At 35.9% G+C, this 16,407-nt stretch overlaps 1 protein-coding gene across 1 annotated transcript in view; it reads right to left on the reverse strand.

Annotated features, from left to right (window-relative positions):
* Positions 1-16,023, reverse strand: part of TRPA1 (transient receptor potential cation channel subfamily A member 1) — a 31,607-nt gene extending 15,584 nt beyond the window's left edge. The window contains 11 exon segments of the mRNA XM_054642881.2: positions 1,156-1,256; positions 2,216-2,315; positions 5,324-5,372; positions 7,660-7,796; positions 9,101-9,246; positions 9,590-9,698; positions 10,119-10,226; positions 11,942-12,117; positions 13,196-13,358; positions 15,743-15,954; positions 15,957-16,023. Coding sequence (XP_054498856.1) covers positions 1,156-1,256; positions 2,216-2,315; positions 5,324-5,372; positions 7,660-7,796; positions 9,101-9,246; positions 9,590-9,698; positions 10,119-10,226; positions 11,942-12,117; positions 13,196-13,358; positions 15,743-15,954; positions 15,957-16,023 — 1,368 coding nt within the window.
* Between the last annotated feature and the right edge of the window lie 384 nt (positions 16,024-16,407).

The following is a 16,407-nucleotide window of genomic DNA, read 5'->3' on the forward strand; positions in this document are numbered from 1 at the left end:
AAATAAGAAATAAAATAAAATTTAGGAACAAAGAGCACTGTTTTTATCTGCTGATTTGTGGGTCACAATTTTTTCTAATGACTACTCTTTAAAGAGCACAGGAGTTTACCATCCTGCATCCTCACTGCAACCCATTCACAGCACAATAAAGGAAATTCTTCTTTGCTGCCATTCCAATGCAATGCTCACTGCTGGCAGCAGAAGGCTTGTACCAAACCTAAAGGCAGTCTTATAGCCTATAGTCAGTAGCAAAACCTCTGACTGTCAAAACCCAGCAGTTCACTGTTTTACAATGTTGATTTATTTCCTGTTTTTCATCTTCATTTCCCCATTCTCCTTGTCTAACACTATTCTACAACCTTTCTTAAAGCAACTAAAAAACTCTTCCCACCATCCTATCCACTTATTTCTCTGAATTGTTGATATGATCAATAATCAGAAAGTCAATGCTGAAGGTTATCATCACTGTTTTGAAACAGATTCACTACATCTGCTGAAAAGGGAAGTTAAACCCACTCTGAATAACAATCAAAGGTGTTCACAGATTTCATCACATGTTGTAAGATGAGTTATATTTGATTGACATTTAAAATGCTATTTCTGGAGCTCTGGAGGCCAGCAAATTTAATTTTTTCAGGCAAGCTTCGTCTCTATCAATATGAGTGCTTCATTTCAACATAGCCAAATACAAATTTATGTTTGAAATATTTTAAAAAACCAAATCCAAGACTTCTTTATGGTCCAGTCCACAAAAAGCTCCTGCAGAATATGCTGCAAACAATTTATAAAGTTCTAGATCTTGAGTGATTATGAGCATGTCTCCTGGCGTTGCTGCATGCAAGCTGGGAAAATAGAAGTGAAAAGTTCTATATTTTATTGCCTACCTCTTGAGCTATTCAATCCCCCAACAGCAAAATAATTTATGGGATTATGTTATTCCTTTGCCTGGCAATAAGAAAACTGTATTATTGGCTTTGAAATGTTTTCATGAGAGATATGTGATATGTACCTCTTCAAACCATTTTTTGTGACACTGGACTATTTAACAATTATCAAAAATTTTTACAAACATACCAAAATAAAATGGTAGTTGCTTTTTTCTTTACATTTTCCTAGAAAGGGTAATACAAAGACATAAACTGATGCTTACTGTACCTGCAGATATTTCTCATTCAGATGCTGTAATCCTCCAGGTTGCAATACGGTCAAATGCAAGAAATTCCGACCAAGATGATCTTTTAATGACACATTTGCTCCTAAATAAATATGGAAATAAACACCAGCAACTTCAGAACTGCTGGTTCTTGGCACTACATAATGATGTTTAAGACAAAGGAACAAATGTTGAACAAATGTTTAATAATCTATAAAATTTTATAAAATAATTCTTATAAATCTATAAAATAATATTTTACGTCAACCTTGTAATGTACAATTTTTTTTCCCAAAAAAAATCAGCCCTAATGAAACTCAGTTTTCAGCATTTTGTGTGTATGCATTTTGTATTTCATCTAAGCAGCACAAAGTTTTATATGGGGCCCTTACATTCCAAGATGCTGATCACCCACAAATCAAGAGGAAATTTAAAGATGCAGATAGTCACCTCTTCTAATCTTTAAAGCTGTAGCCTTTTTGCAGTTTCAAAACTTACTATAAGGCTCTTAAGGAAAATAATTTATATTATTAACAAGAGGAAATACAGTAATAATCATTAAGTTGCACCAAAATGCAGCAAATGAAAGAGATAAAGCTCAAAAGTTTTCAAGGTGACTGTGATTTTATAAAACCACAGGTAAGGATTAAATGGTGGGCTTTAACATTTAAAGATTGATTGCTGGTATGAAACACAGCTCTGTTTAAGTGGTGTATTTATTCTGCAGTTCTGTTTACTTTGTGATCTGCTAAGGAGAGCAGGGATGGATTGCCAGTGCCACCTCCACCTTGAGAAGCATGACACATGGCACACACAGATAGCTCTACAGCCTGTTCATGCTGTAGTAAAAGGGGTAAAATCATCACACCAATTTTTCCTTTATCTGAGGGGATACCAGCAGTGTGCAGCTGTTCAGCTCAGCTGCTCCTGGGCTGGATGCTGAAGTAGTGAAGTCAAATTGAGAGGGAAGCTGGATGCAGAGTTTTAAAATGAATGAACCCTGCTCAAAGAAAGTATATATATATATATATATATATATAGTATGTGTATATTCCATTTTACCTTTAGAAAGCAGTAAGTTCACAATTTTCCATGATGCACAGGAAGTGGCCAGCAGAAGTGGGGATCGACCTTCTATGTCAACACTATCAATATTAGCCCCCTGAGAAAAAGAATTCCAAGTTTATGGTGAACAATGAATAAATGAAACTTTAAAATGGTGCTGCCCTTTTGCCCTTTTTAAGTATAGCAGAAATACAGGCATTCTTAGTAATTCCAGATGGTCCAGATAAATAATTTCACATTACATAAATAAATCAATAAATAAATACACACATTACATTTCTCCATAAAACTACCAGGTTTTCTAACCATCAACCACAGTCCAGTCATCTTTATATAAAAATTCAGATGCCAAAATAATAGCAGCCTACTTCTAGCTGTACTTAACTTACAGCTTATGGTCTTTTGTTAGAGAACCTTTCCATGCATTCTCAATATACAATTCTAACTTGAAAATACCAGGACTGACGCTACGGAAAAATGCAAACATGGTAGCCCTTTCAATGATGTGGTCTTACCTATCAAACAATTACCAGAAAAAGATCTTTCTAAACCTCTACACTGTATGAACATAATTCAAGAAATAATGCATTCAGAAATTAATATAGTTCAATCTATATTAGTTTTCTATCCTTCAGCACAAGTGGTTTGAACCAAGTCCATTTTGATGCCAAAGCAGCTGTATTAACAGGGGCATATTTTATTCTGTGATGTCTACTTTTGCACTGACACATGTTGCCAGGACAGTATGGTCACTATAGTCACAGTATCACCATGGTCATATCAGCAAAGTACTACTATAAGCATAAACATATTTATCTAAAAAATCCCACCAAGGGAACAGGAAGATACACACAAATGAACCAATGAGATGTATGTATATTTTGTGACAGTTTGGATATCAATTTTTCTAGATACCGAGTTGCAAGTCAAACTTGATGAGTTGAACAAAGTACACAAAAAAATCTATTTTATTTCAGATAATATCCAAAGATGATTGAAAAAAAAATTTATGGCAGTTTTTCCATTAACTTGAACCATCTTTGGTTCCAGTCTTAATTTGAGAGAGAATTAATCACAATCCTGAGTAATATTTACTTTCCAGGATGGTAACACCTGTAACGTGGTAATAAGAAGCACATAATAAATGTGCAAAGATTACCACAGAGAATAGGGAGTTTAAAATGTATGTTCATTAAATATTTGGGAGTAATATATGCAAGACCCTTTCCCCATGTACCTTTCTACAAGGTCAGACAACATCTTAAAAGTTATTTTTTTTATTAAGAAACAGATCTTTTTTATCCAATTGTCTCATTTATTTCAATGAATACAGGGCAGCAATTTCTAGCTCCTTATGTAATATTCAATCACCTTCTCACCAGCTAACATAATTGCTCAGCTTTCAGTAAAATGAATTTTGCAGCATTCATAAATACTTATCTCAGTAAGAAGTAACTTATATATTTACCACATTTATGATACAACTAAATTGAGAGTTTGGAAAATAGTTTTTGAACTTCATTTAATTTTCCATTTCTGTTGCCCCAAATGCATTAACATAAATGAATTAAACAGATATTAATATAAAAACAATCATGCCAATTTTGTTAATATCAATTATTATTTATACCTATTTAGTCTTTCATTTTCCTTTTAGAAAAGATGAAAGAAGCAAAAGGGGAAAAAAGTCCAAAAAACAGGAAGAAAATATGTAAAATTACTGCTTATTTATTTTGAGCAAAATGTGAATATTTAATGTGTAAAATAAATAGATCTTGTTCTTTACTAAAACTGGAAAACCTTTATGAACTGGAATTTGCTAGTCCTTTCAGGCAGTAACATTGCTGCACCTTTTCTTTTTCACACTCATGTACACCCCAGCAGAGGCAGAACTCAATGATCTTGCCAGGAGTCCAAGGGAGGAGGCAGCACATGTTGTACATTTAACACTCCACTGACTCCAACTGACACATTTTGAGCCATTCCTAGACAGGGAAAACTAAAACAGTCCTAAAGCATCAAACCTGACGTACTTTATATGGAAAGCCAAAGAAACCCTCAGCAAGCCTTCTATGGAAGAGGCCAAACTCGTCAAATTGCGCTCAAGGAATGAAAGTTTATTCTTAGCAAATGCAGGGTTAAAGATATTTATGACAAAATGTTTTGCACACATAAGCTTCCAAATGCAAAAACTTGTACCTGCATTTCTCAGGTAATAAGTTTTGTTGACAGTTGGTTTTGTCAGACAAGTTTGAGTAGTCAAACCTCACCATTTCGTATTTAAATCAAAAGTAAGCCCAACATCTAGTTCTAACTAAATCAAATCTCTGTAACAAACTTTCTGAGGAAAGCAAAACTGTATGTAGAAGATAATTGCTTTTAGTATCACTGCCATGAAATGAAGCAAAACACACATAAAACAAAAAAGAAATCTGATGATTTCTGAAAATGTCCTCAGCTGAGAGGGGCACAAAATGATTATGAGCCTTAGTTTAATTGGCACAAATGGACATAATGGACATAATTGGGAACATAGCCAGTAGCTATGGACAAATTGGGAACATAGCCAGTAGCATGCCTGATTATATTTCTTCTCTTTATTCTTCATAATTATTCACTGAAGAAATACAACCAAACCACACAGAATAAAAAATTTTTCTAGATCATGCATAAACTTTGATATATGGCTATATTATCCCATAGTAATCATATGAACATTCTTTAAAGAAATTATTTATGTCTTGAAAAAGTCAGATGAAATTCTATGCATGTTTAGCCTTTTTTTTTTTATATTTCATGTCTGAAGAGTGTAGAATGACCAGACCACTTCACATATTTGGTAAAAGATGTTTATGAAACTTTTCCGAGTTAGTAAAATGGAAATAAAAATGTAAGATTTCATCCTCTGTAACTGTGGGATGATATTATGGATCAACAACTACTGTTGTACTGTAACTCTCAATTATACATTATGAAATGCATATATCTACCTATCTAATTAGCCTATACCTGAGAACACATTCTACTTTATGATTTTCTCTATGCAGACCTGCAGCAATAGATAGCAATAATCTCTCTAAATATGTTGCTTGATTAAATATTTACCATTGAAATCAAATACTCCGCCAGCTCATAATGATCAAACAGTGCTGTTCTGTAGACAAAAATGCAAAAATACAGTAATATTAGAAAGGACAAAGATGTTTCAAGCCAAAGAATACCATTCTTCTCCATTTTCTAATATTTTCAAATAAATCAATTTTAAAATAAAAAGACAGAGGTATACCCTTATTACATAATTCATCTTAATAAATTGGTTTTATATTTTTGCATGGAGTTATCTTTTCAAACTAAGTTCATTTCAGTTATTACATTGAAAAGTCACTGCAGGAAACAAAGACCTTATTGGTAGGTAAACAGGTACTTTACCACTGAGTTTTAGGAGAAACAGTAATTTCTTATGTCAGATCATTCAATGTGCCACACAAGGTCAATACAGAATTCCATAAATTTCATATGCAGTTTTTTTCAAGCATTCCTGGAGCCTCAAATTAATTTCATTATTCAAAAATAATTTGGTTTTATACAAAAGTACAAAAGTATTTTGTGCAATAATGCCAGTGTGAGGTTAAAATGGCAATGTCTAAGCATGCATTCTGACTGTGGCAGGCAAGTCTACTTGAAAAATTATGAACAAACTAATTGGTATAAATTGGGCATTTGGAGCATAGTCAGTAGCATTAGTTATTTATACTTATAAAAAGTTTATGCCATTTATCAAAAATATTTTAAAGCTGTCTATACATTTGGAATCTTCTCAGGTTTTATTCTACAGTAAGGCATTGAATTATATATTACAGGAAAAAAATGGTCAAAGCATGAAAGTATAGCACAGTAAATATGCACACACAAAACATTTCCACAAGTCAGACCTCTGCAAAATATTTTGACTCAATAAGCAACACAGAAGGACAGTTCCAAGGTTGTACTGTATCTCAGATGATAACAGTTGCCTTAGCATTATAAGAGGTAATAAAACATTGGGTGTACTATAGTTAGAACTGATTGCTCAAAAGACATATTTTAAAAATCAAGTCATGGTTCCAAATATGTAGAGATGCCTCCATTATCTATAGTGGACCTTTCCAGCCACACATTAATACTGAATGCTTCACAAATGCTAAAATAAATTCCAATGTGACTGAAGAGAAAGCAAACTTATTTTATGAAATATTTAGTTGGAAACATGACAGTAGGAATGCAAAAGGATCAAGTGCTACCTATACTTCACTGCTTCCTTGTTTCTCAACAAGTTAACGTTCCTACTCAGGTTTGTTTTTTTTTATATTCTGCAATATCTGGGTGACTTTCTATGTTCATGATGATTCTTGCTAATATCATTTTTACTGTTTCACAGACACAGGGACTAAAATAGAGTTGTCCTTTTAACCAAGCTTTTTTCAAGGACAATAATTTTCAGAGATAAGGCAGCCAGTTATCTATTAAATAGTACATGTGTCTGCACAATTTGATTTGGCATTCTGTCATCACTTTATCTATAATCATGTTCTGCCATGGTAACATTTCTAAGTGTACCCAAACATTACCCTAGTTTTACAACAAACTCTTTAATGTCTTCAATTATCTTTGAATCATTCCACTTTATACTGTGTCCAATGAACAATCATATCCACTGCTTCTACCGCTTACTTCATACTGTAAAACTTGTAGAATAACACTATCAAATTATTACAGTTAAATGCAGTGAAACATATTTTTCTTGCAAAAAATGTATAGATAGGGAAATATATTATATTCCATAGAGTTGGGAGCCAGCTTGTTTAACTAAGTACCTTTCTGCTACAAAGGATTTAGGAAACTTCTCCACAGTCTAGTGCTCTGGGTTTAAATGGAGTATGAAAGACTACAAGTCTTAAGGATTATGACATACACAAACAGCATCTCTGCAACTTCGAAGTCACAGAGAAGCGTACAAACATTTCCTTTTACCTGATCAGGTATATATTTCCTTTTGAAAATAAAGGAAAATACTCTTTTAAACAGTTCATATTATTTTTCACTCATTTTCTGGAGAACATCATGTGATTATATAAGAGCATTTCTTCCACATTGTCAGGAGATGTTAACAGTTCCACAAACTTGTTCCCTTACAACGTTACTGGAGTAAATTTTCAATGCAAAACTGTAGTGACCATTACTTGACATGGTTCCAAGATAACTGGAACTGTTTTCATTTTGGTATCATCACCAAGATTTTTAATATTCTGACCAAATCTTTTCCTCTTTCATACTGCACTACAACCATCTCCCACACCATGGAGAAGTTCCAAATTATGTGGAAGGGTGCTCCAAACACAAGGAATAACTAGGAATATCATGCTTCACAATTCATAATGAAATCTGGCACAGCAGTTTCCTACCTGTGAAGCAATGTTTCCTTATTCCCATCTACAGCATCAATAATGGATTCCTCCCCAGCATAGGATGACATCATTAGCTTTACAATCTCTGTTGCTCCTTGAGTGGCAGCAAAATGAAGCGCTGTGCATTTTTCATTCTATAAATGGGGAAACAAGACAAAATACAAATATTTAAACCTCAAAAACTTAACTTCCAATCTATTAAACACAGTGTGAACCAGCCCAGGATTTGTAATTGATAAATGCCTAAATTTCTGTGCAAGCAATAAAGCTTTAGTCTTTAACTGTAGTGGAATTCTAAAGAGATTGACAAAATCAAAAAAGACTAAAGAGATAGTTTTAAGGGATTACTATGAAGCTTCTTATCACTCTATACAAAGTCCCTAAGATTTGAGATAATTATACTCTTAACAAACTTTTGTAGTTTAATTAAAATCCAGACAGAAGCAGCACCCTTTAAAATAGGAGATGAATCAAGTAAAAGATACAGAAAACCATATCTAGGCCAATACAAATGAATAAGCAAACAAATGGGTCTATATTATACAGAAACTGCATTATTTTAAAACTTCATTTACTTCCTAAAATTGAATCCTCCTTAGAAGTAATTCTTAATTCAACTTTTCTGCACATAAAAAATAACATTGTCCAGTATGCTATAAAACTATTATTGACTAGACTTATAAAATAATTAAGCAATATACAGATGAAAAGAACAATATTTGCCAAAATGGGATTTTTGTTTAGCAAGATGGGACTAATAAGCTTTGATATATATCTCATTTTTAGAGCAGGACCATTTTGGTGAATGCATTGGAATGGGCTTTTACACAATATCCACAAAATTCTCAAAAACTATTTTGAGAATGCTTTTAAGCATTCTCAAAACAGTTTTGCCCATCAAAAATTAGTACCATAAATCATCTCATTCGAAAATTCTGTGTGTTCAAAGAATCAAACCAGTAAAAGAAGGCAAAACTATATTTAGTTTTGCTCTCATGAGTTGATTTCATCCTTGCAAACATTTTGATTAGCAATAGATATTTTTAAAAATGTTTATTCATGTTTGCAACTGGGCACAGACCCTTACACCAGCAGTACTACACCCTGGAAGCAGCAGTCGTATCACAAATTTGTGTTTGTTTAGAAAGCGGATAATGTAAAGGCCAAGGCAAGGCTGATGATAGAGAAAAATGATGAGAAAGTGTCAGATTTATGATTCCACTTCTGGGAAGGGATGACCCAATGTAACTTGTGTAAAGAAACATCACATTCTGCCTGATTTGAACCAAAGACTTGCTTTCATTTGCTGCTCCCTCTGCTTTGCATTAGAAGAGAGAATGAACAATGATTATCTGCTCGTCTTTTTTTCATACCACTCAGACATTTAGAGATAACTAGGTTTTATCAAAAATACATTTCACTCCAGTCTGAGTTTTACCTGTTTTAGATCAATTTGAGCTCCAAATTCAATGCACATTTTAATCATTTCAAGGTCACCACTCTGAACTGCCAAATGAAGTGGACTGCACTTTCCATTATTGGTAAAATTGATGTGGGTTTTAGCAGAGTGACCCAATTCTTCACCTGAAGAATGAAAAGAAATGGATTTTTTTTAAAGTGAGAATGACATAGCAGAAGATATAAAAGCTTTCAAAACAAGCATGTTAAGTGTGCAATAATATTCTCCCTTCTCAAAACAAGAACCTGTCACATCTGTCATTTAGCAATGGATGAACATAAACATACACTTAGGAAAGCAGCTAGTTTGCTGCTGCAATCATACAAAAGTTGTCAGCCTAAACCATCCATAGGAATAACTGCAATAACATCTTGTAAGTTCAAGCACAGTTATAATTGCTTGTTTTCACAGGTATTTCAGAACTAAAGCAGCAAATTGCTACTCCCTACTTGGGAACATTGTATTTACCTTTTTTCAAAAGAATTTCCAGACATGTTTTTGCACCTGAAAATGCTGCTGCATGGATAGGCATGCATCCTGTTTTGTTTGGTTTACATATTTTTCCTCCATTTTCAATCTGAAAAATAATGTCTCAATACAGCTTATTGACATACAGAAAAATCTGACAAATGAATATACTATTATAGATATAGTCTCCTGGGTAGCTGTCTCCTTTTATTAATGTATAATACATGTGGATTATGAAGTTTTTATACAAGTATCTTTTGCAGGGTATAGCCATACAATGCATAGACTTCATTGTGTTTTCATGACCTTCAAACTCAGCTTTTTTGCTTGAGTTTGCCAGTCACATAGCTATAGATATAATATACCCTCTTAAAAGATTAAAGATTCTTAGTAACCCATGCAAAGCCAGTTGAACACTAAGTTCATGATTAACCTTCCTGCACTGAACAAAGACCAAACCCAGGAACAGAATAACTCTGCATCAAGGTAGAGAGAATCATCTCAAAAGATGATGGATAATTATACCTACCAGGAGTGTCAGTGCTTCAGGATTGTCCTTGTAACACGCTACAATTATAGGCGTGTTCCCTGCTTCACCTTCCAAGTTAACATCTGTACTGCTATGTTGGACTAAAACCTAAATGTTTAAGAAAACATTCAGTCAATCACAAGTCAAACACAACAATAAAAGCCTATTCCATTATTTTTGTTGTTTACAACCCATAGAACCCTTGCAACATCCTCGTTTGGCATGCCAAAGGCCCACAATGCATGGGCAGATGAGGGGGAAAATTACAGAATGCTAAAATATACTGGTGAAAAATGCAGATATGAACAGATATGAAGTACAATTCTTTCCAGTGGGCAGCCAGGTAACTAAGTTAAACTCTGCACATAGCTGCAAAGTATTTTAAAGTCTGATTGAACAATTTCTCAATAATGGGAGAAAGTATATTCTGTCACACATCGTAGATAAGGATTTTTAACCAAAGTTTTCAACGGAAAATTCCATGGCAAGTGGCAATATATAGAAATCTGCACAATTAGAAATCTGCTCAATTGAACAGTAAAATGAGGGGAGATAGGTCTTGATGAAACTGGGACCTTGCAGTCCTGAACTCCTGCTCCAGTCTCTATGCTAACAGCTGACACTGGACCATCAGTACAATCAATTATCTCGATGGCTGCTTCCCGCACTTTTTGAGAAGCAAAGGATCTGGAAATTATAATGACCATACTGGCTTATTTATTCCCCTAGCTACATATTTATTTAATTGTCTTTCTGTAATTTCAGTTATTTATTTTTTCTGCACTAGAGGAACTGGTACATTTAATCACTCTCAGGCAATTTGGCAATAAAAACCAAGGGAGAATTAGTTTGAATAAACATCAGAGTGGAGAAAAAATGAGAGCACAGATTTAGACAAGAACCAAAGCACAGAAGCTGATAAAAAACCCATTTTAAAAATGTCATTGATTCCAGATTTCATTGTTCTTAATTCATAATAAATACAGATTTTGTAAAAGATTTGAGGACACTGAAATATTTCCAAAGAACTCTTTATTTATCTTGAATATAGATAACATGTGTTTCTTTCTTTTGCATGGATGAACTAGAAAAAGAGACAAATTTAAAGAGACAAGGAAGTGTTGCAATTTTAAGGTTGTATTCATCTAAAAAATTAAAGAACTTAAAAATGCTGCATATGAAGTGAAAAAAATCTCACTGCACTTAGACAAATGGTTAAAAATTATGCTGCTTAAAATCTCATAGCTATCACTGTTTTACAAGGTTCAACTTAGACAACTTGGTAATTTCATCACAAGATATTTTTGTGATTTTTAATTGCAGATTTAGTTCTGCTACCATTCAATTGATTATTAGAATGTTGGTTCTAAGGACTGTGCTTTCTGACTAGTTTTAATCTATTTTTTATTTTAAAATACACTAGTTTCAAGAATGTTAATACTTCTAAGACACCCTATACAATTGTAAAAAAAAGAAACAGAATATTATAATTTGAAATACCCATGCCTACATAAAGTTTACATTTAAAAAAAAACCTTTAAAGAAAGTTCCTTGTATCTGAAAAATCGAAAAGCATTTTCTGTGAAACATAAGAGCTACTATTATAGCACTAACTTCAGTATTTCTATAAATCAGTAAGTTACTTTTTACTGGCAGTGCTAAGAGGACACCAATATTTTTACAGGCATCATTTTACACATCCTGCTTGCTAAAGAAAGCACATGAGGAGATAAGGCATATATCAACAAGGCCTTGGTGCTCTGCACATGGCTGCTCCTGAGCTACTCATCAAGTGTGTATATTTAGGCAGACTTCAGACCTACCTTCACAATTTCATTGTGCAGGGACTGGACAGCCATATGCAGAGGTGCCATCATATTGGAGTTGAGAATGTTTGGATTGGCTCCTCTGCTGAGAAGCAAGCGAACGCTTTCGACCTGGTTTTTCTTTGTGGCCCAATGCAGTGGGGTATTTCCAGAAGAATCCATCACATTTAATACTAGATCAAAGGAGAGAAAACAAAACAAATCAAAAACATCAAAGCAAAACCATCAAATGTACTGATTGCACTAAAAAAAAAAAAGATGTCTTCAGTGTCAGGTTTAGGTCTGTGCTACTGCATTTCTTTGGAAAGAGAAAGGAAAAGATTTCATGAGATGCAGTGCATTGTGTTAAATTGATTAAATGTTGTGCTGAATATACAGTATTGGTGAGAGAATGCAAGTGGTGAAACACCTGTCTATTTCTTGCCCACTATTATACATGTTTCTCCTCACCCAAGAGTTACTTGATTTCCCTCTCTATTTCATTCTTCTTTTTCCTGTTTTATTTGACTTCACAGCAATTTCTTTAGAGACTGCACAGAATAAATGAGTGCAAATAACCTAAATAAGAGGTAACAAATGAGTGCTTGCAAATTGTAAAAAAATTAAAGACCATATCTACTCTGTTTTGCTTCAGAACACAAAGGTAAATCAATTCACACAATTTTAAAAAAGTGGTCTGTTCTAAACATACATTTTGAGCTTGAAAACTGAACATAAACTTCTACAAATATCCTAAAAAATTAGGACAAAAATGACAGACTAAAAATAAAAAAAATATATATTCCAGCTGGATTAATCTAAAATTAGATCAGCCATCAACAGGTGAAAAAAACCAAGCTGTTCAGGGCCATTGTAGGTTTGCTCAGTAGCATACAGTCTATCAGTGGAATCTGATGTCATTCACAATGCTTATTATTTAAGAGACACATAACATGAATAAGGAAGACAGAAAGTCAAGTCCTCTGCTCAATCATTGCAGTTTTCTTTTTCACATCTGAAGTCTATATATCTGAGTGTCAAACAAAGCAAGACATATTATTTCACTGCATTAGAGAGAAAAGAGTCCTACATCACAAAAGCAACCCAAAGCACACCTGAGACAGTGCAAACTGCAGCAGACAGTTGGAAACAGATTTTGAATCTATAAATGGAAATAACACTTACCAGTCCTATTTCAGTTGGGTAATGGACATCTTGGTTATTGAATTTTTTTATTGTGCTAAATAAAGTAGTTCATAAACTACATGTTACCTTCATAGGAAGAATCATCTATGATCAACTGCATGAGTTCTATTTGTCCTCCTTCTGCAGCGTGATGCAGTGGGGTGGCATTTAATTCATCCACTTTTGTAAGCCCAGAACGATTCTTCTTAATGAAGCTCCGGAGCCTACAGGCACTTCCATCTGAAATAACCTGTTTTGGGTAAAAACATCCTCATTTTCTCATTCTCCTAAAAGGCAGGAAGTTAGCAATGCTGTAATGTGATACCCTTCAGTAACCCCTGCCCAGTTGTTTGGGCTCATACAGAAGTTCACAAATCCTGAGCAGATGGAGCCAACAGTGATTGAGCAAACTCTGATTGGCTATTGGTTTAAGTGACTGCAATAAAAGATCCGGATGAGAAACAGTGCAAAATGAACAAAACTGAAAATCATCCTGAATAAACTGTTCTCTCTTCTGTAGTGAGATCAAGATCCTTCCTTTACAATGGAAAATCTCAAGCAAATTCATCCCTTACGTTTTTACACTCTTTCTTGTGGTGGCCATGTAAAATGAATCCAACAGAGAGGAAAATAACTAGTCTTGATAAATTCCTTTCTTTAGATCTTTTTACAGACATTGATACTGTGTTCTTGGCTTTCAAGTTCAGCCATTGGCCTTCTGTGATGTTCTTTGTGTCAGAGAAACCAATATATTTTTTAATTTCAGCAGCATGCTTAGAACATCAGACTATTATCTCAGCCTGAAACAACTCAGTATCTTCCAAGTGAGCCCACTGATAGCTTGATACATTCCAGGTACTATGCTTTACAACTGAAGCCCACTAGGGAAACTCTGCTGTTTATTATTTTATGATATTCTCCAAATATTTTTGTTAAAGCTATTAAAATCCCATATTTCTATGTAAAGGGATAGAATAACATGATTGCAGTAGAATGGGCAGGAATTTAAGAAACAGACACTAAAAATCAAGAGAGAATAAAAAAGTAAAACAGTTCAAATACATTGGGTGGGAAAAAAAAAGAGAAAAATGCTATCTAAAGTAATGCAAACCTTCAAATGGTGTATAAGTAAGCAAAGAATGAAAAGAGGGAATTCCCTAAAATCACGTCACACCTGAAAAAGAAAACTTTGCTCTCCAGGATGCCCTGAGTGTCAAAGACTCAACAATTTTTGCCAGCCATAAGCAAATGTACATTACAGGGCAAGCTCATTCATGTGCTTGAGCACGTGTTTAGCTTCATTCAGCTTAATGGTCCCACTGACCTCAGTGAGGTTACTCATGTCAATAATGTTACAAATGTGTTTAAACATTTATAAGACTGAGGCCAAATACGGGGCTGGTATCAGCTTCAACAGTGCAATCAGAAAAAGGTAATTGAAAACATGTGATATAATTGTGGAAAAGATATTTAAGATTAATCCACTGTCACAAAAATAACAGCTCAATTACACACGCAGTATCTATATATTTTAAACACACCGAAAAGCTGTCTAAGAAAACCTTATTAGAGAGCTCGGTATTTTCTATTTCTTCTAACATTCTGCCTTTATTATTTCTATTGATCAAGACCACATTTTTCTACTTTTAACACTGGATTTATTTCTCAGCGTAAGACAAAATGTGGCATGATTATAATTTCTATCGAATAAGTAAGATAAAGTAAGATTTATCAGCCAATACTGCAGCGTTTCACTAACAAAATAAGGAAGAAAGAGGTCGATTTGGTGCTCTCAGTAAAGCAAGCTATTTTAAACAACAGCAACTCCTTTGCCCTGTACCTGAACAGCTCTGTAGTGACAGATCACCCACCAGAGTGACCAGCCATATTATGCTGAAGAGGTGCTGCTCAGGTCTCCAGCTAGCACACAGAAAACATATGGGAATGGAAATGGCCTCAGGAGGTATTTAAACCAGTTTACAAACTTTGTCAAATTTGTTTAAGCTGCTGTTAAAAATCTCCAAAGTTATCCAAGTCTTCCATCCTGTAAACAAACTCTTCCTTTGCTTAATTATTCTTATGCTTAAAAAGGCTCCATTAAAGTTTGGTCTAGGTCTCCCGAGCAGCAATACAAATACATGACTTCTCATCCTAATCTCTGTTAAAAATGAGAGATATTTTGTCTTTCTGCCTGCAATATCACTCGTGTAGGTTGCACTGATGGTTCCCTTTCCGTTTGTAGCAGTTGTAGTGTTTCTACACTCTTCTGTATCATTTTTGCTAAGATGATCTATTCATTTCCATCGTGACCTCGGCTTCCCTCTAAGAGGGGGTCTCCTCCTGTGCCCAGGGGAAATGTGAGCTCAGCCTCAGCAGCCTGCCACCCACATCCTCCTTCCCCAGCTCCTTTACTTTGCTGCTCAGCCTGGACCGCACATCATCAGTGTGCTGTGCACGGCCAGGGACGCTCCCAGCCTGTCTCCCACCCCGCACCGATCCTCCCTCCCGGGTCCATTGAGCGAGGGGACAGGTCCCATGGAGGAATGGATCCCCGGGACATCACCCCTGCCCAGAGACCCTCCGCCCCCTCGCCCACCTCGCCCTCCGCCTTCATCCCTCTCTCCCAGCACGCACCTTGAAGACATCCTGCGAGGCGACGGAGGCGGCATCGGCCTCGCACACGACGCCCTGGTAGGCGCTGGAGTTGGCCGCCTTCTCCCGGGAGCGGCAGAGCCGCAGCAGAGAGCGCTTCATGCCGCCCGCCCGCCCGGCTCCGCGCCGCGCCCGCCCCGGCCGCTCCGGAGACCTGCCGGGCGACACAGCGAGTGACGGCCGGGCCCCGGCCCGGCGGGGGAGGCGGGGAAAGCGGGGAAAGCAGGGAAAGCAGGCGGGGGCGATCCCGGCGGGGCGGGCATCCCGGCGGGCGGCGGCTCCGGGCGGACCCCGCGGGAGCGGAGCGCCCGTGCCCCACGGGAGGCATCGCCTGAAGGGGAGCTCCCTGCCCCTGCACTGCCCTCCCGCCCCGAAAAATGCGGGCCGGGTTTTCTACTGCTAGCTTCTCTGTGTAGCCATAACATTTTCTTGCTTGAGTTTCTTTGATCGGACAGTTTGGGGAGGTGTAGGAAAGCTGCAGGAAGAGTAGAGAAAGAAGGAGCGCGAGGTGTTTCAAAGGGTTAATCCTAAAGAGCCCGTAACTGAAGCAATGTTTACGGAAATACGTGTAATTCGTATTACTTTATTACTTTACTTAACATGAAATGAGTTGCCCTGCTAAAGGTCAGGTAGTGGAAGAGGCAGAG

Source organism: Agelaius phoeniceus, chromosome 1 (genome assembly GCF_051311805.1).
Source record: "Agelaius phoeniceus isolate bAgePho1 chromosome 1, bAgePho1.hap1, whole genome shotgun sequence".
NCBI classification, from domain to species: Eukaryota; Metazoa; Chordata; class Aves; order Passeriformes; family Icteridae; genus Agelaius; species Agelaius phoeniceus.